This window comes from Onychostruthus taczanowskii, unplaced genomic scaffold (assembly GCF_017590055.1).
Source record: "Onychostruthus taczanowskii isolate IOZ18803 unplaced genomic scaffold, ASM1759005v1 scaffold5, whole genome shotgun sequence".
Classification (NCBI taxonomy): Eukaryota; Metazoa; Chordata; class Aves; order Passeriformes; family Passeridae; genus Onychostruthus; species Onychostruthus taczanowskii.
In genome coordinates, this window is record NW_024502568.1 from 16,076,017 (window position 1) to 16,102,735 (window position 26,719).

Sequence of the window (26,719 nt, forward strand, 5' to 3'; positions counted from 1 at the left end):
CAGCCTTGCAACTCTAAAAAAAGTCAACTTTTGTGCTGCCAAGTGTTTTGGAGCCTTACCTGTTGGGGCTCTGAAAGGTCTCCAGCAAGTGCTGTTTACCTCGTGCTTTCTGTCAGGTATTTCCCTCCTTGCCCATAAGCTTTCAGAAACATCAAACTCAGTCTTACTTCACCCACACATCACCCAAGGCAAGGAAGGGAAAATGTTCTGTCACCCCACTGGGTCACTGCCATGAACTAAGGTGCCTTCCAAATCCCAAAGGATTATTTATGCCTTCACAGTATGAGCATGTGGCTGTATTTAACCCCTGTGCTCAGCAAAGGGGACATTGTGCACTGCGTGATTAATCAGGGTTTAGTTCAGCTAAAACCAGCTAAGAAAAATTTTAAACTCCCAAGTTTTTATGAGGTTTGCTCTTTTTGAAGACTCAGAGTATTTTCATTGCACATCAATGTATTTTTTTTAATGCAAAATGTGTTTTAATATAAACATCCAGATGATAGAAAGTTTTGTAACAGTAAAAACAGATCTAAATGTTCAGATTTATTTTACAAGATTGCAAAGCCAAACACTGAGACCAGGCTTGAAAACAGCATCTCTTGTCATACAATCAAAATATTGTACACACAGAACACAGCTCGATGCTTCTCAAGTCCACCAGCATAACACCCAGTTTGTCAAACCTTCAGCATTAGAATTTTTTTTCAAGCTGCACGTGAAAAACAGAAATTCACCCACAATGATAAGTGCTTCCATCCTACAGACATCTTGCTGAGAGGCAAAAATAGCCAAATGCCATGTTTTGGAGAGTGATATGAGAGTGCAAGGCAACCTAACATATATATGTAAATCACACTTTAAACTTTGGCCAAGACTTATAACAATTGAGCAGATTTCTATACGTATCTCCCCTCAAATATTCCATCTTTGCTGTTCAGTACATACAGAACTTTATTTCCAAGTATTTCAAGACTGGAAAGTCTTTAAAATCATTCTGTATTTTCTACAGAGCCATTATAATTTAAAGATAGAAGCTATGTTTTCATAGTCAAGTCCTCTTAGATAAAAGGAATGAGAGATGCTTGCTTCAAGAGCAGGCCTTCATCACACACATTTCAACACACCCCCTTGGACCAGCCAGCAGCCAGGCTGTAAGAGCCATGCTTTCAGAAGGACAGGATGGTCTTGTGGATGATTTCGATGCACTCTCTGATCTCATCCTCCTTGATGACGAGGGGCGGGGCCAGGCGGATGATGTCGCCGTGCGTGGGCTTGGCCAGGAGCCCGTTGTCGCGGAGCCGCAGACACACCTTCCAGGCATCGTAGTCTGCAACGGGAGGGAGAGAGAGAGGGAGGGAGAACATCAGCAGGACATCGAGGACGTTCCCAGCACAGCACAGGAGGTGTCACACCTGCAGCACGTGGGGCTGTTTGCCAGCTGGCAGAGGGGTGGTGCGGGGTGTTCACAAAGGAGAGGTCACCCTCTGGAATCTGCACTGTGACACTGCTCCAGAGATGTCCTTTGCCTCAGCACACTGAGTTCTGCTCCTCCACAGCTCGGTGCTTGTCTGGCACTCAGTTAGACTTTAAAATACATTTTAAAAGGGGAAGCATGTGAGGAGGAGGTAAAGGAACAAGTGGACAGGACTTCAGACAAGATTATGTAATCTGGCTTTCAGTGCATCATTGTGGAAAATGACACCACCTTCCTGCAGCACTTTATCCCTTGATCAAGTACCTTGGTATTCAGATTTCTGATATAATTCAATATTATTCTGATATAATTTCTCCCTACAAACTTATTCTCCATCATTAATTTTTTTCTTCTTTGTACCCTTCTGTATTCATTGTCCTCGTCTAACTTTTCTGAAAACAACTAATCCCAGCCCATGCTCCCCTGGGAGGAACTGGGAATCTGGCAGGAACTGGTGTTCCAGCTGTAGACAGTTTTTTTCCAAAGAGGAGAGACAAAGGTATTTGTTGGGAGACAGAGTCACCAAGAGATTTGAACATTATGAAATCATAAGAGTTTAAGTAATTTAAAAACAATTGTTCAGCTTTTTTTAGTTAAAAAACCCTATTTTTAACAGCACACAGTAACTTAAATAAAATTTCAGTGATACTACAGTACTGTAGCCATGTTCTGAACACAAACATCATGTCTACATGCCATCCCCTACCTACAATTTAAGTTGAAAAATACTTCCCCATGCTGTTTGTGGAGTTGATTTTATTTCCTCACCTTTGGTTTCCCGAATTACAATTGCATTTAAGAGTCCTTTTCCTCTTACTGCAGTTACAATATTAGATGGAGTCTTCATGAGCTCACTTCTTAGCAGATTACCCATTATTTCTGCATTTTTTGCCAGATTTTCTTCTTCAATTACCTAAAGAGAAGTCAGATGTACAATCAGCTGAAGGGCACTGCATTTGTTCTGTTTACCATGGGGAAGGATGGAAAATGACACTGAACCTGCTGATTCACAAAAGCTGTTGCAGCCACAGTGTCCCTGCACAGGCTGCAAGTCCCAGCAGGTATTGAGCCTTTACTCATTCATGTCTACAAGAAACAATAATGTCTTTGAAATTTTTATTCTAAATTAAGTGCTCTTTGTTTGCTGTTATTTGCAAGTAAACAGTAAATCTCTGAGGGCTCTGAATCTGCCCAAGTCTGAGTACTGGGTAGTGATGAGTTTTTCTGTGACCTGCATCAATGCAGTCAATTAAGCAACCACAAAATAATTGAATTGCACCTTCTGGACAGGACATTGTAGTTTCTGTTTGAGATCCGTACCTGTTCTCCAGCTCACAGAGCAGCAGTTTCTGCTGATATAGTAAAATAAGCCAATTTCAAAATGTCTTCATGAAATTAATTAAGGTATTTGATCAAATTTACATAATTGCCTTGAAACTTCCTCTAGATGAATCTTATTTTGACATTTAAGACATTAAGATCATAAGAACACAGGAAGTGAGACACATTTCCAATAAAAACTTTAAAATTTGTTTTATGATCTACAGATAGCCACTACCAATTTTCCATAGTTATTTAAAGCTAGATTTCTACTCATAGCATGAAAAATAATACCGTTTATTTAAGCAGAGACCATGAGACCCTTTTTAATTTGGATTCCAGATCTCCAGCCCCACACACAAACCTCCAGTGCTGCTATTGCCACACGGCAAGCTAATGGATTTCCTCCATATGTGGATCCGTGTTCACCAGGTTTAATGGTCAGCATAACTTCATCATCACACAGCACTGCTGAGACCTGAAATGGGAAGGACAGGAAACTCACATAGTAACAAAAGGAAACTTTAATATATCTAAAGCAAACCTTCCCTCAGAGCTCAGGAAATGTTCAGCCTATGGTGATAAATTACATTTACATTCCCAGCAGAACAGCGGGTCTGACAATCCCATAATTAATCCGTTAAATACACTTAGCTACAGTGGTAACACAACTTTCAATCACAGCTGAGGGAATTTCTCCAAACTGAATATTATTTCAAGAGTTTAAGCTTCAATACTTGGTTTAACAACTCAGAAATCCTGTCAGTTGGCCAAAATAGTTCAAGGCATTGTAATTTCCAGCCTAATCAGCGGGAATTTAAGTCACTCCAAGAGGATAAAATCAGCCATGCAGGCATGCCAGACAAATGAAATAATGCCAGTTGTTCAGCTATAAAGGTAGTATTTGGTATTCCATTATTTTATTATGTCTCTCTCAAGTTGGACTGTCTGGTCATAAATCATAGTTAGCCTTGCAAACAACAATTTCCAAGTACAACAAACATCAGATTTATTGTTCTTCCAACTGGCAGATTTTCAGTGTTGATGACTAAGGGGGAAAAAAAAGATTATTCAACGAATGTTTGAGTAATTTTATCTTACTTTAAATTATTGGTATTTCTTTAGTACTCACAGGGTATAAGCCACCAGAAAGGGCCTTTCCAAGAAGAATTATATCAGGTCTCACATTTTCATGGTCAACAGCCAGCATTTTCCCTGTTCTGGCTAAACCAGTCTGTATTTCATCAGCAATAAACAGAACCTTTAAAGAGAAGAAAAATCCAAACAGAACAGGGAATTACTTTTGCTGTCATTCCTAACCCAATTCTATTACAATTTTTTGAGGTATCACAGCAATAATGAAGACAACTTTATTAATAATATGTCAATGTCTTTCTTTGAAGATATGAAAACAATTATGAGTAGCACTTACTAATTAGGAATCTGAATTCTGTTGGAACAGAGAGACCACTGATTTTTAAATCAGAGATCACTGAAAACCAATTTCCTCAGTGTTTCATTCTGTGTCCCATTATTGTTACCAATTCTTGGTAGCAGTTATGCACATCAGCAACAAAGGTCTTGGATGGCCATGGTAATTGGAAAATTATAATGTGGAAAAGAATTTAGAAGTTAAATGAATCTAAAATAAATCCAGTTGAAGAATATTAATTAGAAACTTAAATCAGTGACAATAGTAAGAACTAGTGAAAAATGTGCACTGCTAAGAAGTACTTTTTAGTGAGATATTACCAAGAAACACAGAGGTATCCCTGCATTATTCCACTGAAAGAAAAGGAAATTATTAAATTGCATATAAAGTTGTACACCTTACATAGCAGGGTGACCTTACAGTAAACACAGTGTGTAGTGTTAAGTGTTTAATGTCTGATGTTGCAGTGAATTCTCACATTGTGTTTTGTGCAGAGGTCCCTCACTCCTGTGAGATAGCCTTTGTCAGGAACAATCACACCTGCTTCCCCTTGAATTGGCTCCACCATGAAAGCTGCCACGTTGGGGTCTTGAAGGGCCCGCTGCAACATTGGGCACAGGGAGAGGAGAGACAAAAAGAAAAAGCTTTTACTCAGGTCATACACAGAAAATACATGTAGCAGAACCTGATACTAGCCCTGGTGTTCTTCCTCAAAGGATGAGAGCAGCATTCCTGTCAGGCAGCTCTCTCTGAGTGCCATTTCAGTTCCAATGCTGTGTCACTGTTGGCAGTGTGAAATCAGCTGCGGTGCTGGCTTGGGAAGTACAAACCTTGCAAACTGCAAACCCAGACAAGCAGTCTAGCAGATCAGTTCATAAATCACCTCAGAAATACCTTCAGTTTCATATTGCCCCATACAATACAAACAATTGCTCAACTCTTCCCTCAACCAAAAAAGGAATTGAGCCCCTCCAGACAATTTCACCTTAAAGCAAAGTCCACAGGTACATTCTGCACTATCAAGTTCAAAAAGGTTTAGAAGTCCACAAGGCACAAGAGATCTAATGATTCCCAGCAAGAATTTAGTACAGCTTTTCTCAGCTTTGCCCCATGAGCAGAATGAATTCAGCTCTAATGAAGGCATTAAATACTTGCAGGCCTTTCACCACGGGCAGCCTGAATGTAGGTTCAGAGCTGAACAAGCCTTTCCACACTGCAGCTGTAGCCCACTGAGAGATCTCTGTGTCCCCTAACCCAAGTCCAAGGAGAAAAGCAGCTCTGCCCTATAATCCCTCAATCTCCAAAGCCCACTCACTTGCAGGAAGCAGATTCAACAGGTACAGAGATTTTTTCTCACAGAAATGGTACCTAATCAAGGTCACACCTCCCCAGCTACTTGACAGGATTAACCTCAGTAAACACAGGGAAATACTGGGAATCACTGGCATTTCAGCAGCTTGTGAAAGTGAAACAGCAGCCTGGCATGGTTTTAAGGGTGCTGTGAAATTGGAAATAACTATTTGCAACTGCAGTGAATTCTAGTCATAGAATCACAGGATGGTTTGGGTGGGGAGGGACCTTAAAGCTCATCCCATCCCACTTCTTTCCATGGGCAGGGATGTTTTCAAGTGGCAGGGAAATTAAACAGATCATGTAATTTTTCTTTCACATCCTAAAGCATAACTGAAAACCAAAACCAAAGCAGAATTTACCCACATTTCCTATCCATAATTATAACAAACAAATTCCTTATATACATCTACTTACAGATATCTTAATGCCAAGGCACATGTTTCAAAGTATAAACCTCTGGTTTTCCTTGTTATTTACCAAAGAGACATTGCAAAATGATTCCATATAAAAGAATAAAAAATTGTCAAATACCTCAAGAGCTGGTAGATCATTGTATGGGATCAGCTCAAATCCTGGCATGAAGGGTCCAAAGCCATCATAGCTGGATGGGTCAGTAGAACTGGAGATGGCAGACATTGTCCTGCCCCAGAAGTTGCCAGCTGGAAAAAAAAAAGGGGAAATTGTTACAAAACTGACCAAGAGCCAGAACACTTTGAAGGACGTCACACTTTCCACTTGGTGATGCATTTTAAAGGTTATCTAATAAGATATTAGCATCCCCCTCCTAACTGTTAGCATTTTGCATTGATGCTGTAAGTACACTCTGTTGCTATATCAAAAACCAAAAGAAAATTATACTCTTAAGACCTGACAACTATAAAAAATAATATCCTTAAGTTTTGTTAGTAGTCTGGAAAATTGAAAATAACTCTGATAATGCCAATTTCTGGAAGACCTGGAGAATGCAGGACAAAAGCCCTGCAGGTGAAGCCAAGGGGGCACCTTAACCCTATTGTGCAATCTGTGAGAGGTGTGGCACCAATCTGAGGAATTAATCCACAAAAAAGTTATGTAGGAACAACTCAGGAACAAAGAGTACTGCACTTTAAGAGATTAGAAGAGCATGGAGGACTGGATGTTCTTTCTTTCCCAGTGACTTCAGGCTGCCTCCCAGTAACCCAGTGTCCAGATCCTCAAGTCCTCAACTCATAACACACACTTAACATACCTGCAAAAATGATTTTAGCTTTGTATTTTGGAATTCCTTTCACAGTGTAGGCCCATTTCCGAGCCAGTTTACAGGCAGTTTCTCCAGCTTCCACTCCTAAAACAAAAAGCAGCACCATTAGCAGTGTTGCACATCAAACAGGCCATCAGTGCAGCAGAGAACGTTACACAACCATTGAATCAGAGACAGGAACTAAAATGGAAACAAAATATTTCTTTACCTGTGTTCATTGGAAGAACTTTGTTGTAATTGAACATTTTGGTGACCATCTCCTCATATTCCCCAAGGACATCGTTGTAGAATGCTCTGGATGTCAGGGTCAGTTTGTCAGACTGGGATTTCAGAGCATCCACAATCTTTGGGTGACAGTGGCCTTGGTTGACTGCACTGTAAGCACTCAGAAAGTCAAAATACTTCCTACCTTCAACATCCCACACGTAAACACCTGGGGAAAAAATCCAATGGTCAGCACACAAAATAAAAGAAGATGCAAGACCAAAAAATGCTCCTCAAGCATAATTACAGACCAGAGTAAATTTAAATTATGTGATAATATATGAACAGCCCACAAGGACTTAGATAGGGTTCCAAGGCACCTTTTCCTGCTCATATTAACATTAAACCTCTCCACACAAGGTAACAGAAGAAATTAAGTTGCTTTAAAAATTTCTTGCTGGGCTGTTCTGGAAATTATCAACCCTTTAAATAATTTTAGAGACACAACAATTTTTTCAGGTGCCATTATGCATAATGATCCAGCTCTCTAATCAACAATTTGCTGACTTTATTTCATCAGTGATCTCAATCCCACCCAAAAAAACCCCAACAAAGACTCAGAAATCAATCAGGTCAAAATCATTCTGCCATGTTCTCATTCACCTCCACAGACACACAACACCTACAACCTCCAGGAAAAACCAAAATAAAATACCTTTTCCTCTTTCCAGAGCAACAGGCAGTGGGTGATAGTTGTGAGCACCATATTTGGCCTCACGTTCAAAGATTAAATCCGAGGAGAGAGGCCTCTGAAGGGTTTTTTTGGGAGCAACTGAGGTGGCAGAGCTCAGTGAGGAATGAAGACCTCGGCACAGAACAGCGAGGTGCTGGGAGCGGGTTAGCTTGGAAAGCATGATGGACCTCAGGAATTCTGATGCAGATCTGGAGGGGAAAAGAATAAAGTTAATAATTAGCACTAAGAACTCTTTAGAAGAAATGTCTGACATGATTGAAGTGGTTTTACTGCCAGGATTACAGGTTCCTCAACTATTTTGCAATTCAGCCAAGAAAGCTTATATGAAGTATAAATTAACGTGGGATTAACATCAAACAAGTCATTGTTTCTATTCTCTGCACTTACAGAAACAGAAAGAAAACTAAACTCTGTGACTCAGCAAGTCTGTGAGTTAGTTACATCATTTTTCCTGTAAATGTTCCTTTTTCACTGTGCCTTAAATTCTCATTTACTAATATAAACTACAGTAAGAAAGTTAAGTTAATCAGTTTTCTTGTTCTATTGGAATGCCCATTTTCTACCAGATTGTCATCAGACAAATCATGTCACAGCTTCCATGAGATTGGCTATCCCTGGAGTGTCCAAGGCCAGGCTGGATGGGGACAGTGGAAGGTGTCCCTGCCCATGGTAGTCACAGTGGCACTGGATGAGCTTTAATGTCCCTTCTAACCCAAACCATTCTGGGATTCTATGACCAAAAAGTAGACAGAAAGTAAGAATATGTCAGATATTAATGATCATTAGAGCATCTGTATTTTCCCAGCAATTTCCCCCGAATACATAACCTTGTAGTTTCACCACTTAGGGATAACCTGAGGATAGGATTTCATGAGGAAAATGCACTTTGATTTCTTCTCCGTGCCTGCACCTCAGTGCATATAAAGATACTTGCCAGAGAAGAGGACATGAGTTGGCACTTGAAAAGCTGTTTGAGGAAGCTCTTCCCACAGCAGGGAACAGCAGGGAGCCAAGAGTTCCCAAAGCTCAGGTTTCTGGTCTCACAGAACATCACACTTACAAACTGGCAACAGGTTTAATCCCCAGAGCAGGATCACAGATCACAACAAGTGCTCTGCTTATCAAATGCAGCTTCCCTGTGACACACTCCACAGCAGAGTGAAGAGCTGAGCAGCCTGGACACTGCTGCACCACCCAACAGAAGCAGACTGCAAAACCTACCCTAAAAACCAACAGCAGGATGCAAGGATGGCTTACACAAGGGTGCTGTTATTTCAGGCTGCTTGCAGAAGACAGAAGTAGTAAGTTATGGATTTATCCCTAATTTATTTTGGAAAAAATCCACACCCTGGATGTGCTGCCTGGAACAGAGAGGCATTTCTTTCAGCAGACTTCTCAGGTATGACATTTCTGCTCCTCACTTCTAACCAAAGCCAAAAGACTTTTCTCCATCTACCAAAATCCAAGTGTTCAGGAAGAGTCAGTATTCTCCATTCCAGCAAGAGATGCATGCTGCACAACTGGGCATGTTTCCAGCTGTTAAAGATTAGCCCTTTGTGTTAATACTTTTCAAGATTATTTTTCAAGGATTTCGCAAACAAAAAAGACAAATACTTCTCTGTGCAAGAAAAAATTTTGATGACTCAAAATTTCAACCTCCTCAACCCCTAAAATGTAATTGGTCTGTTACATCCTGGCCCCTGGCACACCTCCATGGCAGAGCAGCTAATCCTATCACAAGCTTCTAGATTTTGGAGATTTTCCAGACATTCCTGAAATGAAAAGTACAAAGAAGTTAAACTGTTATCTGCCCTGTATCAGAGTTACCTCCCTGCATGAAGGATCACAAATCCCCAGTCTGAGGTTCTTGCTTTAGTTCTTGCATATTGGAAAATATTAATCACATTTTTTTAAAAATATCTTTTACCTCCATGAAGGGAATTGCCCTGCATACTGTGCTAGTGAGACCACATCACTTTAGCCAAGTGTGGAAGATTACATGGAGAAGAGCTGAGTAAAGCTGAGAAATACAGATGAATCTGGAGTTAAAAGGTGGGGGAAAATTTGGGGTTGATGGTGAGCAAGACAAGGTGAACAGAAATTTCAGGAAAGAGGAGGGGCATAATAAGGTGAAAAACCCAAGCAAACAAAATGAAATAAAATCAAACTCATTACCAAGTGTGAGAAATATGATCATGCACTGGAGCAGACAGTACAGGAATCAGAAGCCAGGAAATTACACCAACTGGAAGAGGTCTTGCATCAGAACAGAAAACCACTCAAAACACAGCTGTAAAACACTTGAACAGCTTTGCTCAGCTATTGAGCAAGATTATCCAGACAGGAGCCTCCAGACTGGACAGGTGAACTGAATGGTTGTATGAACCTGACACTGAAAAACACCCCAAGGTAAACGGGGGGTGTTGTCAAACACATGAAAACACTCAGGTTCACGCTGATAGAGCAGAGAGCAATCAGTGCCACACTGCAGCCTCCCCCAGCTGAGTCAAAGGGGTGAACACTCAAGGGGACAAGCAGGGGGACATCAGTGTGCACGTGCCAAGCTGCCTGTGCACACCAGCGCCACAGGAGCAGTGACAGTGGCCTGGTTCTGCCAGGAACAGCTGACAGAACAGCTAGGCTGGCAGACAAGAACTGCAGAATCACTGAGGCTGGAAAAGACCTCTGAGATCACCAAGGACTGCAGAATCACCGAGGCTGGAAAATACCTCTGAGATCACCAAGTCCCAGCTGTGCCCAGTGCCCACTTTGTCCCCATCCCAGAGTGCCACATCCAGCCCTTCCATGGATACCTCCAGGGATGGGGACGCCACCACGTCTCTGGACAGCCCCTTCCAATGTCAAATCACCCTTCCAAGGAAAAATTTCCTCCTGATGTCCAACCTGAACCTCCTCTGGCACAGCTAGAGCCCATTTACTCTTGTCCTGTCACTTGTCACCTGGGAGGAGAGCCCAATCCCTGCCTGGCTACAGTCCCGTCAGGGAGTTATAGAAAGGATAAAGCCCCCTCTGGACCTTCTTTTCTCCAGGAAACTGAATTTAAAAAAAAAAATAAGGAAAAGCAATAAACCCAGCGGTGAAATACCAGATCTCGCTGGCCATCTCCCCGCCAAGGCCACGGTCCAAGTCAGTGCAGAGGCAGGGATGTGACATCGCGGAGCAGGGCTGACACAGGCACAGAGGAGGGAACGGACTGTCACCTCCCCCGCTCCCCGCGCAGTGACAGCGCTCCCGGGGCCTTGCCGACGGGGCCGGCTGCGGCGGGACAGAACCGGGCCACTGTGGCTGGAGAGAGGCAGAAATGGCCCCCGAGGGCCGGGCGGGCCGTACCTGGTGCTGCTGGAGATGCTGGAGGTGCCGGAGCGGCCGCAGGTGCCGGAGCTGCTGCCGGTGCCGGGGCCCGCGGATAAGAGCCGGGTGCGGCCGCGGGCCACTGTCACCGCGCCTCGCCCCGCCCCTCCCTGCTGACGTCATTAGAATTGCGCCTGCCGATTGGCTATCGGGGCTGATTGGCAGCCACCGCCCCCGCGCTGCGACACCTCCCCTTGGCGCAGGGGCTCCCCATTGGTGGGCGAGCGCGAGCCAGGGCCCTGCCCACCCCCGGCCCTCAGGGGCGGTGTCCCCGGCCCTCACACCGGCACCCCGGCCCTCAGAGCGAGGGCTGCGTTCTTCCTTCCCTCGCCTCATTCCTCCATCCCTCACACCGGCACCCCGGCCCTCAGAGCGAGGGCTGCGTTCTTCCTTCCCTCACCTCATTCCTCCATCCCTCACACCGGCACCCCGGCCCTCAGAGCGAGGGCTGCGTTCTTCCTTCCCTCGCCTCATTCCTCCATCCCTCACACCGGCACCCCGGCCCTCAGAGCGAGGGCTCCGTTCCCTCTTCCCTCACCTCATTCCTCCATCCCTCACACCGGCATCCCCGTCCCTCAGGCTGGCGGCTCGTCTCCGCTCTGCCGAACTAGCCTTGGGAGCAATCTTTGTAGCCACAGAATCCCCCCACACACACGGAACTCCTCCGCCCCCGCGCCCTCCCGCCGCTGTCGCCGCTCATCCGCAATTATGTCCTCACTGTAGAAAACGGCGAGCACTGACGAAAAAATTGAGAGGAATTGGGAAAACGTTCCTGGGAATGGGAAATGTGTGGGATGGTGGTGGTGTCTGGGCTGGTGGCTGCAGGTTCCCCAGGGATGTGATGACAAGTACTCTGTGTGTGCTCAACTCTGACCTTTCCCTTCCCAAGAGATGAACATGAGCTTTTTCCCAATCTTTTAATATATGGCTATCAGAAAATAATTCAGAATAACAGCCGGGGATTCACTGAGGTTGCTAAGGAATTGCTCATGGAGCTCCTGTGCCAGGTGTTTTTGCCTACACACACCAATCTCCTCCCCAGTCTGTCACGGTCCATCCACTGTCCCCATGCCCTGCCCTTCTCCTCATGGAAGGACATTGATGGAACCCCGAACTTCAGGCTCTGCTGCCTTGGAAGAGAGGGAGAAAACGTGGGGGAGTGAGGTCCAGGAGGGCCCGGTGTGCTCCGAGCAGGAGCTTTGAGCTGGGGCCAGCAGGCGAGCAGGGGCAGGCTGGACCGAGCCAACGCAACCCTGACCTTTCCCCGGGCTGAATAACACTGGAGAGCATTTTGTAACCAGAACATCTGGGCGTTTAAGGGGAACTGTGAGGTGTGTTTCATAAATAAATTCTGGTTTTAGCAAAAAAAAAAAAAACAAAAAAAATCATAGACTGGTTTGGGTTGGAAAGGACCTTAAAACTCATCCAGTTCCATCTGCTACCATGGGCAGGGAGACCTTCCACTATCCCAGGATGGTTGCTTCAAGCCCTGTCCAACCTGGCCTTGGACACTTCCAAGGATTCAGCCACAGCTTCTCTGGACACCCCCTTGCCAGGGCTTCCCCACCATCCCAGGGAACAATTCCTTCCCAATATCCCATCCATCCCTGCCCTCTGGCAGTGGGAAGCCATTCCCTGTGCCCTGTCACTCCATGCCCTTGTCCCAGGAACCTCTCCAGCTCTCTTAGAGCTCCTTTAGGTGCTGGTAGGGGCTCTGAGGTCTCCCCAGAGCCTTTTCTTTTCCAGGCTGAACAATTCAAATTCTCTCAGCTTTTACTCCTAGGAGAGGTGTTCCATCCCTGTAATCACTGCTGTGCCCTCCTCTGGGCCTGCTCCAGCACTCCAGGTGGGATCTCACAAGAGCAGAGTACAGAAGAAAACAAACAATATTTCACTTTTTATCATATCCACCTCATTAGGAAGAGCAACAAAAAAAAAAAAAAAAACAACCCCCAAAAAAAAAAAAAAAAAAAAAAAGGCAAACCAATAACTCCTCAGTCTTAGAAGTGGTTACTTCTTAGTGCCTCTTGCTCTTTGTCCATAAATCGCCCTGACAAATTTACCAATGCAGGAAAAGAATTTAGTTCTTTCACAAAGAAAACACAATATCCTAGTTGACACACAGAGAATTTGCATAGCTTCCCCTCACTAAAGCGAGCAATTCGAAAATATTCCTGAACCTTGTCATATCTTCTAACCAAATTGCTCAAACCTTGGATGTCAGGGAGCAGCACCGCTTATGCCTTTGGAGAACAACGCCCTCGGATAAAATTTTCCCAATGTGCAGTCAGCTTGATGCCGTGAGGGCTGGGAGGAGAGCAGATGATGTTGAGCTCTATAAACACACAGAGAGTAAGGCTCAATTTGCTAATATGTTTGTGTCTCCTACTAGCCCAATTCTGCCAGCAAACAGTGCCCTGCATCTGCTGCCAAAGAAGAGTTCATGAAGCACCAAAAGGTTGTGCCTTGGGTGCTAAATTGCAAAATACATTTCAGAGTCATGACTGCTGAACGAATACACAGTTGTACCGTGCCCAGTTCCTTAAGTCCAGGGGCATTTATTGTCTAGGAGCTATTGAAACTCTTTATTTCTAGTTGAAGTTATGATTTTTGTGAAAAGCCTAGCATTTTAAGGCTGAGAATAAGCAATGACCTCTCTGCTTCGAGTATTACATGTTGTCCCAGTTCATTCTGCCCCTCTACTCCACTCCGGTGAGATCCCACCTTGAGTTCTGCGTCCAGCTTTGGAGTCCCCAGCAGGGGAAGGACAAGAACCTGCTGGAACAAGTCCAGAGGAGGCCACCAAGTTGATCAGAGGGATGGAGTAGCTCTGCTCTGAGGAAAGGCTGAGAGAATTGGGGTTGTTCAGCCTGGAGAAGTGTTGGGATGACCTGAGGCCTTCCAGTACTTGAAGGGACCTGACAAGAAAGATGGAGAGAGACTTTGGACAAGGACCTGGAGTGACAGGGAATGGCTTCCTAGTGTCAGAGAGAAGGTCTGGATAGGAGAAGTGTTGGGGTGACCTGAGGCCTTCCAGTACTTGAAGGGACCTGACAAGAAAGATGGAGAGAGACTTTGGACAAGGACCTGGAGTGACAGGGAATGGCTTCCTAGTGTCAGAGAGAAGGTCTGGATTGGATATTAGGAAGAAATTCCTCCCTATGGGTGTGGTGAGGCCCTGGCACACAGGGTGCCCAGAGAAGCTGTGGCTGCCTCTGGGTCCCTGGAAGTGTCCAAGGCCAGGATAGACAGGGCTTGGAGCAGCCTGGGATGTCCCTGCCTACGGCAGGGGAGTTTGGAACTGGATGAGTTTTAATGTCCCTTCCAACTCAAACCGTGATTCTACAATCTCTGGTGTGAGGAAAAAAAATCACATAATTTTGTTTGTTGCATACTCTTGTTTCTTAAATAGCCTTATAGGACATGGTCCAGGATTTGCAATCCATGAGATCAAGGGGATTTTCTCAGGTAAGAAATGCTGGTTTAAGGTTAGATTGTTTTTTACTTTGACATTTCATTCGCATGGCATTTCATTAACATAGATCTGTTATCTCAGGTGATGCTAATGATGCCTTCTACCTGTTTAGCCACAAAAATAACATGCTGGGAGCTACATCCCTTTTCATCTTTCATAGACTCAACTCAAGAGCTGCCTTTTACCTGCCTTTAAATGCTCTTATTCATAAGCTCACCTCCAAATTGGTTTAGATTCATCCAACCATGTTCTTTTCACAATAAGCAGAAAAATATAGAAAGAACAAAACTTGTCCAAAGGATTAAGTAGCACCTGTCATATAAGGGAAATACTCATCTGGAAATGTAAAAAATGCAAACTAAAGGCAACCAAGATCGACTGAAGTGCTGAATCTTAGGTTCAGCTCTGCCTCATGGGGCTGGAGGCAAATTGCGCCAAGAGGTGAATTCAGAAGCCAGACATGCAGGAAAACAGCAGATTCCTGTCTGGAAGGTGAAGATTCAAAAACAAGCAAATAAACAAACAAGCAACCCTCAAGCAAGAAAAGGCTTGCTTGCTTTTGGATTCTGTAAGGTCTGAAAGAAGAAATAAAGACATAATGTGGAATGCACGGATACTATGTGTAAATGCATTTTTTAAAGCTGATATGAACTGTTTCTGAGATTTAAAAATTATTAATATGAAATAACTCTCAAACTGGAATCTGGTTAATCAAGACCTGAGAGAAAGTGCCTTAAAAGCTCTGTTTAATTTAAACCTGATCAGTTTTATATAGGATCAGTGTCATGGCTCTCTTTCCTCCTTTGTTTTTGGTATTTAATATCAAGACACAGAAAATACACTTTTCTTCTTTAAACACTATCAAACTGGAATTTTAAACCATTCACATTGTGCACAGTAGCAGCTACTACTGTAGATCTTGGAGGAATTGCTCTCAGCTAGATAAAGTATTTTATGTGAATAAAAAAGGGAAAGCAGAAACTTAATGTGTACTATATAGTTACCTGTCGATACCTAAAAGACTACACATGACAGTAACCAAAATACGGAAAAGGGAACCCATGAAATGTTCACATTTTACAGTAATTTGCCCTGCAGAAAAGAGGAAAACTCTGACCTACTTGAGGAAAGAGAGTTATTATATTCATTCTGCTAATCCAGAAAATACAATTTGACATGTAAGTAAACCATAAAGTTATAAGAAGGAACAAGTTAAGTCATGCCAGTTGTTAGGAGTAATTCCACAGCCCTGTCTCTGGCAGAAATTCTCATTGAAGTCGTTGGGAATTAGGCATGTGAGGAGACTGAGGAATTGCATCCCACTTATTGTGGTTATTTAGAGGCAGGGTAAATAACAGGGAATTGTGTGTTGGTTTAGCTGCACAAGCTCAGTGTGTGCCAAGGATTCACAGGCTGCTCAAGCACTGGTGCCAAGGCAGGATTGCAGGACCCTCACTCGAGTTTAACACTGTCTTAGGAACACTGCAGGAAACATCCAGCGTTCCTCAAGAGCTGATGTTTTGCCCCATGGCACCAGTGTTGAGTTCCTCAATGGCATGGGACAGTTCCTCTCCTCTGAGCACAGGCTGGATATGGAGTTCACCCAAGCCAGGAGGCCCAAGGTGCAAGTTTATCATTACCTAAAACCAGCATCTGCAGAGCTGGCACGAGGACAGTTCCACCTCTCTTCCCACCCTTAGCAAAGCCACAAGGACAGGCTTCACCCTTTCTCCTCCTGTTGAAACTCTGCTGCCACTCAGCAAAAATGAAAAATAGGCACTTTTGTGAACCAAAGGCAGATTTGAAGGCGAACCTTGCAGTTAACATTGCTGGGGAACTCAGCCTTCAGTCCCTGTCTGACAGTGAAGGATATCAAGCTACTGGAAAGTGACCAAAGGAAGTTACAAAGATGGTGAAGGGTCTGGAGGAACCCGTACAAATGGCAGCTGAGATCACTTTTTTTGTTCAGTCTGGAGAAGAAGGGACTGAGGGGAGACTTCATAGCACCCTACAGCTTCCTCACGATGGGCAGAGAAGTACTGATCCCTGCTCTCTGTAACCAGGGATGGGAGCAAGGGAACGGCTGGGGCTGTGTCAGGGGAGGTTTGCTGTTGGTTCAGGAGAAGGTTCCTCCCCCAGAGGTGGCTGGGCCCTGAACAGGCTCCCCAGGACAGTGCACAGAGTCCCAGCCTGTCAGAGTTCCAGGAGTGTTTGGACAATGCTCTTAGGCACAGGGTGGGATTATTGGATTGTTCATAGTGAACAATCCTTACATAGAAAAATGGCTTTTCATGGCCCATGATTGTGTTATTCTGGTTGTTTACTGACAGTGGAACTCTACATTAAGACATATCTGGCAGGACAGGAAACCTTAGCCTTTCCTGCAGCACAGCTAGAATATTTCACAGCGCAGTGTGACAGAGCAGGGCATCAACAGATTATAATGCATGCAAAGCAGATCTGCCTCTCAAGTCCACTTAGAGATTTCTCTTTTAGTTCGTATCTTTCAAGATAGTTTGGCAAAGCATAGCCCAGCCCCCTCAAAATAATGCTGTTTTATTGTATGAGTGTTAGTTAACCCAGCATAAAGCACCACAAACAGCCCTTAGAGCTGATATTCCTTTTGCAATATCAACCTTGAGCTACAGTTCATACTTATCCTCCCTGATTTGTATGTTGGCTTATTTTACAAAGATTTCCATGATACTCTGTTAGATGACAGCATGGATAACTGAATTACAGAATCAAAGGAATTTAAATTGCTGTCTTCTCTCAGGCAGTGTTCCCCATGTTTGAACTTACACTGTCATTTTCCTCTGCAGCTCAACAATACCTACATCCAGAGCCTTCCACAAATGAGGTGAGATGTTTTGTTTCTGTGTGAAACCTAAAGGTGAATTATAAGCTTTTCATTTCTTGGACTTGTAATTAATTTAATGAGCCTTTCTACTCACATTTCTGGTGAGCATCACATTCCTTGGATATCATACTAGCAAAAAGGCAAATTGGAGAGAGCTTGGGGAAAAGCAATCTGGTTTTGGCTTTCCCAAGACAGATTAAAAGAGCTTTATAAATGGCATTTTATAGCATAAAACTCACAAATGTTAAAATAAAATCCAAGGAAAATTGGAGTGAGACTTGGTTTAAATTTGAGGTTTTCAAGTGTCTTGGATGTGGCCTTACTTCTTCCTTGAACGAATGTATTTTGATTTGGATCCTGAGGATCTTGTGCTTCCTAACTCACAATCTTCATTTTTGGATTTTATCAGGACAATGATTTCTGGAAAACTCATTTACATGGTCTCCTGACTTTGAAAATCTGACCCAGATGGCAGCTCTGGGAGCACACAGAAAACAAACATAAATACTTCTAACTGGGTAATAAGAATAAATACCTTGTCAATTTGGTTAATCTCAGGACTGAGCACAGAACATCTGGATATGCTTTATCTCAGGAGCTGGGAAACTTCTCAAAATTCCATCACGACACATCCCCACCGGCCCTGCTGTTGCAGAATTTGACATTGCTGCCACCAGGATTGCCAACCTTGCTAAATGGTGAGCACTCAGCTCTGACCTCAGGGCTGCTGGATCAGACACTGGACAAGTTACATAACGCACCAGGTCAGGCTTTAACTGGCCATCACTGAGGTCAAAGATCAGCAGTGTGACCTATTGCATCTCCTGTCACTTGTCATTACCCCAGGACTTCCTGCACTTCCCCAGTCAGGACTTTAAATGATCCTTAGATTTTTCTAGAATATTATGTAATTGAGAAAATTAAAGGTTTTCTTGATACATCTTAGGACAAAGGAATTTGCTTTCAATCTGTTTTTTCAAGACAATTTATTTCATCATATTTGTTTTTAAAAATCACACACCTTGAGATATGGAAGCATGGAAAGTATAGTGCCAAAAGGAAGGAATCTTCAGAAAGACCTTGACAGAAATTGTCTACTCTTAAACTATCAAGTGCCTGTTCCTTAGAAGTGACAAACTGGTAAAGAATTTAATTCATTCTTTGCTATCTGCAGCTTGTCTAACAGAGTTCCCTGCCCATGACAGAGGTGTTGGAACTAGATGGTCTTTAAGGTCCTTTCCCACCCAAACTCTTCTAGGACTCATCAGTTGCTCTTCTGGAGCAATTCCAGCGAAATGCAGCAAATCCTGAATTCACCAATGCATGTGCTCTGCAGGGTAATTCCATGGGAGGGACTGGGTGATAAGGGAAGCTGTCAGTCCAGTTGGTACCCACAAACACCACGGGAGGTACCAGGTGCTGGGACATCATCACAGAGCTGGCCTCACTGGGAGGACAAGGTTTCAACTGACTCAACTCTTAGTTTGTTGTGTCAGGTTCTTAAATACCCACAGATACAAAACCTGACAGCTTTGAAGGTTCCCATTTTGCCAAGTTGATGTAATTTCATATATTCTCTCTTTTTTTAAATGAATGTTTACAGCATCTTTCTTTAAACAATAGCAGTTGTTTATGATCAAAGCTACTATAATAAATCAGCATGTGTGGAAAGGAGAAAAATCTTTTTATTTGTATTGATCTTGTACATAGATCTGGTATTACTCAAAGTGTTTTCAATCTGTCAGAGGCTGCTCAGTGGAAAAGCACAGATCTTGAATGCTGCTAAAATCCCTCTACAGTGTTGCAGCGTGCCTAAGCCCCATGGAATGCCACATTTTTAATTACATTTTTCCTGTGGCATTACAAAGAACACAGAAAAAGCAATGATCAGCTTGAGAAAGAAGCCAGCTTGGAAACTCTTCAGTGTTTGAAGGGGAAAATCTAAGAGAAATGTAGTTCAATGTTAGTGCCACAGTAGAAAGCAGTGGTAATGTTGCTACAGGCTGCATGAATCACAACCACCACAGAACAGCTCCTGTGAACAACATGGTAAATATGCCAGCTAAGAGGATAAAGCAAACCTGTAACAAGCAGCTCATAAATTAGTTGTACACATCATCATCTTCCCAGAAACTTTTTCTGAGTGCACTACCAGAAATGGGGCCCACAAGATGAGTTTGCCATGGCAACAAAGTGCTGTAAAGATCAAGGTGACTTCAGCTGACACAGGGTCATACTGGAAAAACAAAAATGGTTTCAGGCCTAGTGATGCAAGAACATTATTATCAATTTTTCTTCAGGAGGATCTCACCCATCAAATATTTTGCTAGACATCTTGTCTGCCTGTGAGCTGTAAAGCTGCTGAAAATCAGACTTTGCTCCTGAGAGGTATCTGGGAGCACTGCAACATTTCTCATTCGTTCCTGAGTCACCAGAGAACGCTGCCATGCACCTCTCAACCTCTGCTGCCACCAGGAGGTGAGACTCGCATGCTCTGCAGTGACCACAAAAGTCAGGGATCACATCTCTTCTGAAGGAACCTCTCTTCTGCCAGAAACAGGGAGAGTAGGAGACCTCTGAGCTCTCTCTGCTCCTTGTCTTGGGTCATCTCTGGCTCTCTCATGGTCCTACTTGATCTCAGTGAGGAAAAATCCGCAGGTGGAAAATAGGGGAGTCTGTTCTCACCTCAAGAACCTGTGTGAGGCAGCACAAATCTTATTACACATGTTCTAATAATAATGAGGGAGAGAACAAGAGAGAGATTGCTAGGAAGGAAATAGATTTTAGTTTAATTTTCCAGTCATGTATTACACAACAAATCCCATTGATTTCCTTCAAGAAAAATGCTTGGTCAATGGCATGCCAATAAATACATTTTATCTTTTGTTCCTCCATTTATTTAATTTTTCATTGTATTCTTCCAATTTTGCAAACTCAACTCATTAATTGTTGTGGATATTTTTTTTTTCTTAAGTACAGTTCTGAAATTCTGGTTAAATTGACATTTCTAACATTTCCCTAACTGTGATGTCACAGTGTGCCTCCCTGTACTTGCTTCATTATCAGATTAAAAAGTCTGTTTCCAAAGTGATTTCGTGGTTCTTGGACTCAGAATTGGCAGCTGCAGACACTGTCAGGTGCTGAATCACAGAATTCTTTGGTTGGAAGGGGTCTTAAACATCACCAAGTTCCAACTCCCTGCCATGGGCAGAGATGCCACCAACTAGATCAGGTTGCCCAGGAATGAGGGAGGCTCCTAACTTTCCTATTCTCTCTGGAGCATTTGAATTCAAAGCTCTTTTAATTTAATATAGATACATTTTTGCTTTTTACACTTAGGACTTACTCGTGATTCCTTTTAACATCTATATTCAGCTGTGAGTAAAGTCACTTTCTGTCTGTGCCTGAAAATATTCCACAAATCTTTATTCAGAATTGTTAGAGATAATGGATGCTCAGTGGGGCATTTCTAGAAGTGTTACCAGTGCAAATGGCCTCATCTGGGCAATGCAAAGTTTGCCTGCAATTGCTGTTCCCAGGACTGCTTGGAACCTCAGCTGGAATAAGTGCCCAGTCACCACATCCCTAACAAGAATCATCCACCCAAGCAGCCCCGCTCAACAAAGCAGGGAGGGAAGGCTCTGTCCAAAGGGCTTGGAAGCATTTAGCCAGGAAAACTTTGGTGGCCTGGGATCAGGGCCACAAAATCTGCATTCCCATTGATGTGCATCCCTCTTCCAGTACCATGCAGAGGTGCAAGTCATGCAAAGTAGGGACCATGACTGCTATATTCTCTGGAAATAACTGTTAAACATATTTTGGGAATCTGGGCTAGAAGTGACTAAACAGAGTGATAGCAAAAAAGAAAGGCTAGGTCATCTTGCATAGGAATCAATATTTCCTCTGAAGTTAATACAGTTTTGTCAAGGGTAAAATCGCTGGCAAAGCAGAGATTTGAAAGGTTTATGCACACCAAAAACCATATCTTGAAGTAAGAGACAATTTATACTATTTATTTTGACTTGTTACATTCCCTGTTTTTTTTTTTTTTTTGCTGTGATTTACACTTCTTAAGGAGAAGAAGTAACCATTTGACCATACGAGGGCACAAGCCTGTCTTGTACCAGGGATGTGGGTACACTGTGGGCAACCAACCCTATCATGCTCTTGGAACCTCTCAGAGTGACAGCAAGGTGACATCAAGACCTGTTTTTTGCATGGAGAGATATGGCAATCTCAAGTAGGAGGCCATGAATAGTCAGAGGATTTAGGTCTGGTTAGTCCCAGCTTGAGGCAGAGGACTAGGCCAGCCTGCAGGACTTGAGCTCTTAATTGCCCAGAAGTGGCCAGAAGGGGACACACAGTGTGTCAGCAGTGGTGGGACCTGATGGCTCAGGCATTTGGGACTGCTGATTGCCTGGCCAGAAAGGAAGGCAGCTCTGGATGCACCCTGAGCGGCTGAAATGTCCCCATCTTTTGTAACTCTAACTTAAATTGGGGTTAAAAAGTTACTTTAATTAACCTCCAAGTAAATGCATTCATACAGCAGCCATTACTTCCAAACCCGTGACCTGAGGTGAACTTTGTGTTCTGTTAATAGCTCTGCAAACCACTGAGGAGACACCGGGTACCTCCTCCCGCTGTGGAGAGACAGCCTCAGGTCATTTGAGCTGGCCCAAGCTTAGGCTTGTGGCTCTCACACCCTTGATCCCTGCAAAGCTGGAAGTCAGGAGGGTGACTTTGCAAGAGAAGGTTATCCCATCACCCATCTCCTCACAGCCAGCTCGGAGGGGATGAGGTATCACCCTCAGTCACTGACATGCAACACAGGGACCATCAAGACCCACACCAGCTGGGCAAACAGTCCACAAAGCAGACAGTGCCTCATCCCAGTAAAATTAAAAACAATTAAACAGGGAATAATTTAAAAACCCTTTTTATTTAGACCAACACAAGAGCTAGGTAGGATTTATGAGCTAAGTTTTTTGGTTGGAAAGCCAGTGTGTGCTTTAAAGCATTGTCAGAGACCAAGAGGATACAATCTGGAATACTGTGTTGTAATAATTTGTAAAACTGCATGAGACAGATTTCTTTTTAAACCAATTACTTCCCATCCATTCTTGGACAGATGAGCCCCCAGCTAAAATTCCTTTTCATTCCGATGCTTGTAACGATGAAGATGAAATGTGATTTTCCTTCTAACAAATGCTCCAAAAAGCAAAACCAGAAAAAGCATGTGTTTCTCTGTTATGGAAAGTAGGTCTCAGCATGCTGGAAATTCTGTGTTTTACTTACTTTCTACCACAAATGCCCCATTTTTAAAGAAATGAATAATGTAATCATTTTCTCTGATTTATGTTTTCTTTTCTGCCTCATTTGGCACTAATGCTGTGTTATTACAAGAACAACTGGTCTCTGCAAAAAGAATGATCTTTAGACTTCTTATCCAAAACCTGTGAAGTCATTGGGAGAGAACTGCAGAGAAAGGCAGAGAGGCCGTGGACATGAGCAGCAGCTGAACACTTTCCCACTGACCAGGCAGATTTCCTTCTTGTCTCCCGATGACACAGAGCTGCACCTTCCCAAACAAAGCTCTCCTCCAGGCAGGGTGTCAAGAACGTGACTGGCAGTTTTCAGAAACGATAACGAAACGTGGGTCAAACAGGGCTCAGCAGAGTCCCACGAGCACAGTCGGAGCCTGGGGACGCCTTCACTGCCGAGCATCCCTGGGACTCGACACGGCCGCCTGCACGCTCATCAGCATCAGGATCGCAGCACTGCTAACGAGTGCCACAGCTCCCGAGCCCCCGAGGCTTCAGACGTGTGCTGGCAAGCCGAACTGCAACGAGCAGCATCTTAACAATGAACTTGGAGAAGAATCTGCAGGGAATTAGTGTCGGGCATGTGTAAAGAGGGTTACTTTTCCCATCTCCAACACCTATAATTACATCTCAAAGGTGCTAATAAAATCCAGTCGTTACAGTGGGGTTTGTTTTTTTTTTCCTCTGTGTGTCAAAGTTAAGCATGCTGCCGTGACGCCTAGGAAAAATCAACTTTCTTACACTTCAAATGGCCACGCGAGCAGCAGAAGCGATGACGGTGCTCCCCGCTGGGTCAGAAGGGCTGAGGTGCGCTCCTGGCTCCCTGGGGCTGCCCCGCCGCTGCCGCCTCAGAGGTGCGGGGCGTAGAAGGGGCCGAGGTACGCGGGGCCCAGGAAGGGTGCGAAGGGGCCGGCGCCCAGCGGGAAGGGGGCGGCCGGCGGCACCAGCACGTTGGCGGCGGCGTAGGAAGGGAAAGTCTGGAAGGGCAGAGCGGCGGGGCCCGGCGGGCTGGGGCTGCCGCCGCTCGCCGCCGCCGCGGGGGATGCTGCGGGGGTCGCCCCGTCGGCGCCCGGGTGCTGCTTCTTCCACTTGGTGCGGCGGTTCTGGAACCAGATCTTCACCTGCGTCTCGGTGAGGCTGAGGGACAGCGCCAGGCTGAGGCGCTCGCAGACCGACAGGTACCGCGTGGCTCGGAACTTGTTCTCCAGGGCCACCAGCTGCTCGTAGGTGAAGGCGGTGCGCGCCCGCCGCGGCTTCCCGCAGCCCGGCTCTGCCCGCCGCCGCCGGGCGCTCCGCGGCGAGCCCGGCTCCTCCGGCCCGGGCGGGCTCGCGGTCCCGGTCCCGTCCGCGCTCGGATCCTCCTCGTCGCGCTCCTGCCCCGCGTCCTCGGCGCCGCTCTCCGCCGGGGCGTGCGCATCTAGGTGAGATGGCGGGGATCGTCAGGGGATAGCGCACCCTCCTCCCGTTCCCCCTCCGAACCCCGCGCTTCTGCTCCCACATCCCTCCCTCCCCCCAACATAAGGGCAATCGCTAAAAATAAAATAAAGGGGAGAAAAATTCCGCCCGTCGTGCGAGGACCCCCCCTCGCGTCCCCCGTTGTGCCACCGCATCCGCGGTGGGGAGGGGGTAGCCGTCGATATGGATTTCTTACCAATTAAAAAAGAAGTTATTAAAGTCCTCTTCTAAAGCGAAATAAATCCCCTCCCCCCTCCCCCCCTCCCCTTCCCTGCGCTAATGGAGTTTCAGATTTGCGAGGGCCAGATCGATAGATGTCATCTATTAAAGGTAAGTTTTAATCGAACAATATTAGGATCAGGCCGGGGGAAGGAGGTTTGAAGTGGGCACCTGCAAGCTGCGGGGAGGAGATAGGCGGGAGTCGGTAATAGGATATCGATCACCGGGAGCTAAGGCATCCTCCGGTGGGGACGGGCTGAGCAATTACCCAGCAGGCCGTCCCGGAGGCCGGGGCATCCGACCGCTGCCGCCCCGGGGAAAGGAGCGCCCGGGGGCTGGGGGAAAGAAACCCGTGCGGTGCCTCGGTAAGAGCCGCGGCCCGTCCGGAGCCGGGGTGCGGCGGCGGCGCGCCCTGATGTGCGCCCTCCTGCTCCGGCGGCAGAGGATGCTCCGCACGCCGGGAGCCGGGCAGGGCACGCCGATATCGAGAACTTTTCCCTTTGCATCATCAAGACTTCAAATCCAGTTCCAGCCCCCCTTCCCTCGCTCCTGCGGGACCCCGCGCGGGGAGCGCGTCCCGGCGGGCCGAGGGTCCCCGTGTGCCGGAGCCTCCACCTGCGCGCCCCGCCAGCGCCGGCCGGAGAAACGCGAGCGCGTTCCTACCATGTGCCTCTAGTTTATTCCTCCCGCTGCCGGGAGCAGCAGCGTCCTTTCCTACTTCAACTCTTCCCAAACTTTTCTCCCGCTCGCCCGAGCGGGGGGCGCTGCCCCAGCTCCCCGAGGCCGGTTCGCGTCTTCTGCTGAATTTCTGGGGATCCAGGATGTCTAAGATGGAGAAGGAGATTTTATGATGGATGGGGGCCGCCTTGGCCCCGCGGTCCGGGCATTCCGGCATCCCACCCCACCCTCCGCGCTTCCCGGAGACCTGCTGGCTCCCAGCGCGGAGCCGCGGAGCGCAGCGCCGGGCGCGGAGCCGGGCCGCTCCGGAGCCGCACGCTCGGCGCTGGCGGCGCGGAGTGAGCGGCGGGGAGGAGGGTCGGCCGGGGAGGCGGAGGGGCCGGCGGCGGGGTGGGGGCAGAGGAGGGGGCAGCGCAGCCATTGGCACGCCGCCCCCGCGCCCCCTCCCCGCCGCGCTGGCTCCGCGGGGGCGCAGCGGGCGCCTCCCTCCATCCCAACCTCTCGGCGACGGCGCTTTCCCGTTACCTGCACCGGGTTGGGCGGGGGGATGTGCAGAGAGGACGGCCAGGAGCCCCCGGCACCGGAGCCGGGACATCCGCCGGAGCAGGGATGCGGCTGCGCCCGGCAGCCCGACGGCAGCTGTGTCCCCTGGTCCTGGAGAGCCACCGGCTGCACCTGTCCCCTCGCCCTCCGCTGAGCCACCTGCAGCTCTCCCGGTCAGTGCGGGTCCAGCGGGGCGAGCCTCGTGTTCAGGGGGACCCAGAGAGGAGGGATGGCTCCTGCATCTGTGTCCTGCACTGGGCAGGATCCAAGCTCCAAGTGCTCCCTGTGCCAGCAGCCACTGTTTGAGAAGTGAAGCTACTGCCTGGTCCTCAGGGAGAAAGGATCAGTTTTTTTGTTTGGGAGCAGCTTGGGATCAGTTTAGTTCAGACTCTGGGCCACTCCTGCAACTCTCCTGTGGTGTTCACACTGTTCCCAGTTAGTAGGCAGGGGAAACTGAGGCCTGCCTGTGCTGCTGGAGGAGCTCCTACCCACCGAGCCACCCCCTAACCAACCCTCCTTGTCTTGGGAAAAACACTTTGTTGCCGGTTCACACTATAACTGGGACGGGGTAGGTGACAGTAGGCCAAGCCTCCTCACTCTGCACCAACCCTGTGACCACTTCTAGACAGACCTGTTTATTGAAAACCGCTTTACAGTGTATTTCTGCACACCTGTATCTGTTTGGGGGGATGCTTTTCCTCTCCTTGGCATTTCAGTGTTTGTTGGTGTCACAAATCATCAGATAGATTGGGGGAAGGCACCCTTCAGCCAGGGAAGGCAGCCCTCAGTAGGAATCTGCTGCTCCACCTGTTTTATTCCAATGGAGAGATGCAGAGCACAGCCCTCCTCCTCCTCTTCATCGCTGTCTCAGCCTCAGCAGAATTGGGCTCACAAATAATTCTTGGTATAGGCCTTAAGATAAGAGGAAAGCAAGAAGATGAGATGATGATGTGCAAAGGCGATGTGATTAAAACCAACTGTTACTGTTAATTATCTAAAAGCCCATTTGGCACCAGCCT

The 26,719-nt window shown here is 46.2% G+C and overlaps 2 protein-coding genes across 2 annotated transcripts; both read right to left on the bottom strand.

Annotated features, from left to right (window-relative positions):
- Window positions 1-456: 456 nt before the first annotated feature.
- On the bottom strand, window positions 457-11,254 carry OAT (ornithine aminotransferase). The gene is made up of 10 exons (XM_041415703.1): window positions 11,129-11,254; window positions 7,739-7,965; window positions 7,028-7,252; window positions 6,808-6,903; window positions 6,111-6,238; window positions 4,705-4,827; window positions 3,927-4,055; window positions 3,159-3,272; window positions 2,243-2,387; window positions 457-1,327 (listed from the first exon to the last, which is right to left on the bottom strand). Exons 2-10 carry the CDS (start codon window positions 7,935-7,937, stop codon window positions 1,167-1,169), a joined length of 1,320 nt encoding a protein of 439 aa, XP_041271637.1. The 5' UTR covers window positions 7,938-7,965; window positions 11,129-11,254; the 3' UTR covers window positions 457-1,166.
- A 12,399-nt stretch (window positions 11,255-23,653) lies between these two features.
- NKX1-2 (NK1 homeobox 2) lies at window positions 23,654-25,752 on the bottom strand. Its single transcript, XM_041415560.1, has 2 exons — window positions 25,143-25,752; window positions 23,654-24,222 (listed from the first exon to the last, which is right to left on the bottom strand). Exons 1-2 carry the CDS (start codon window positions 25,750-25,752, stop codon window positions 23,654-23,656), a joined length of 1,179 nt encoding a protein of 392 aa, XP_041271494.1.
- Window positions 25,753-26,719: the final 967 nt, after the last annotated feature.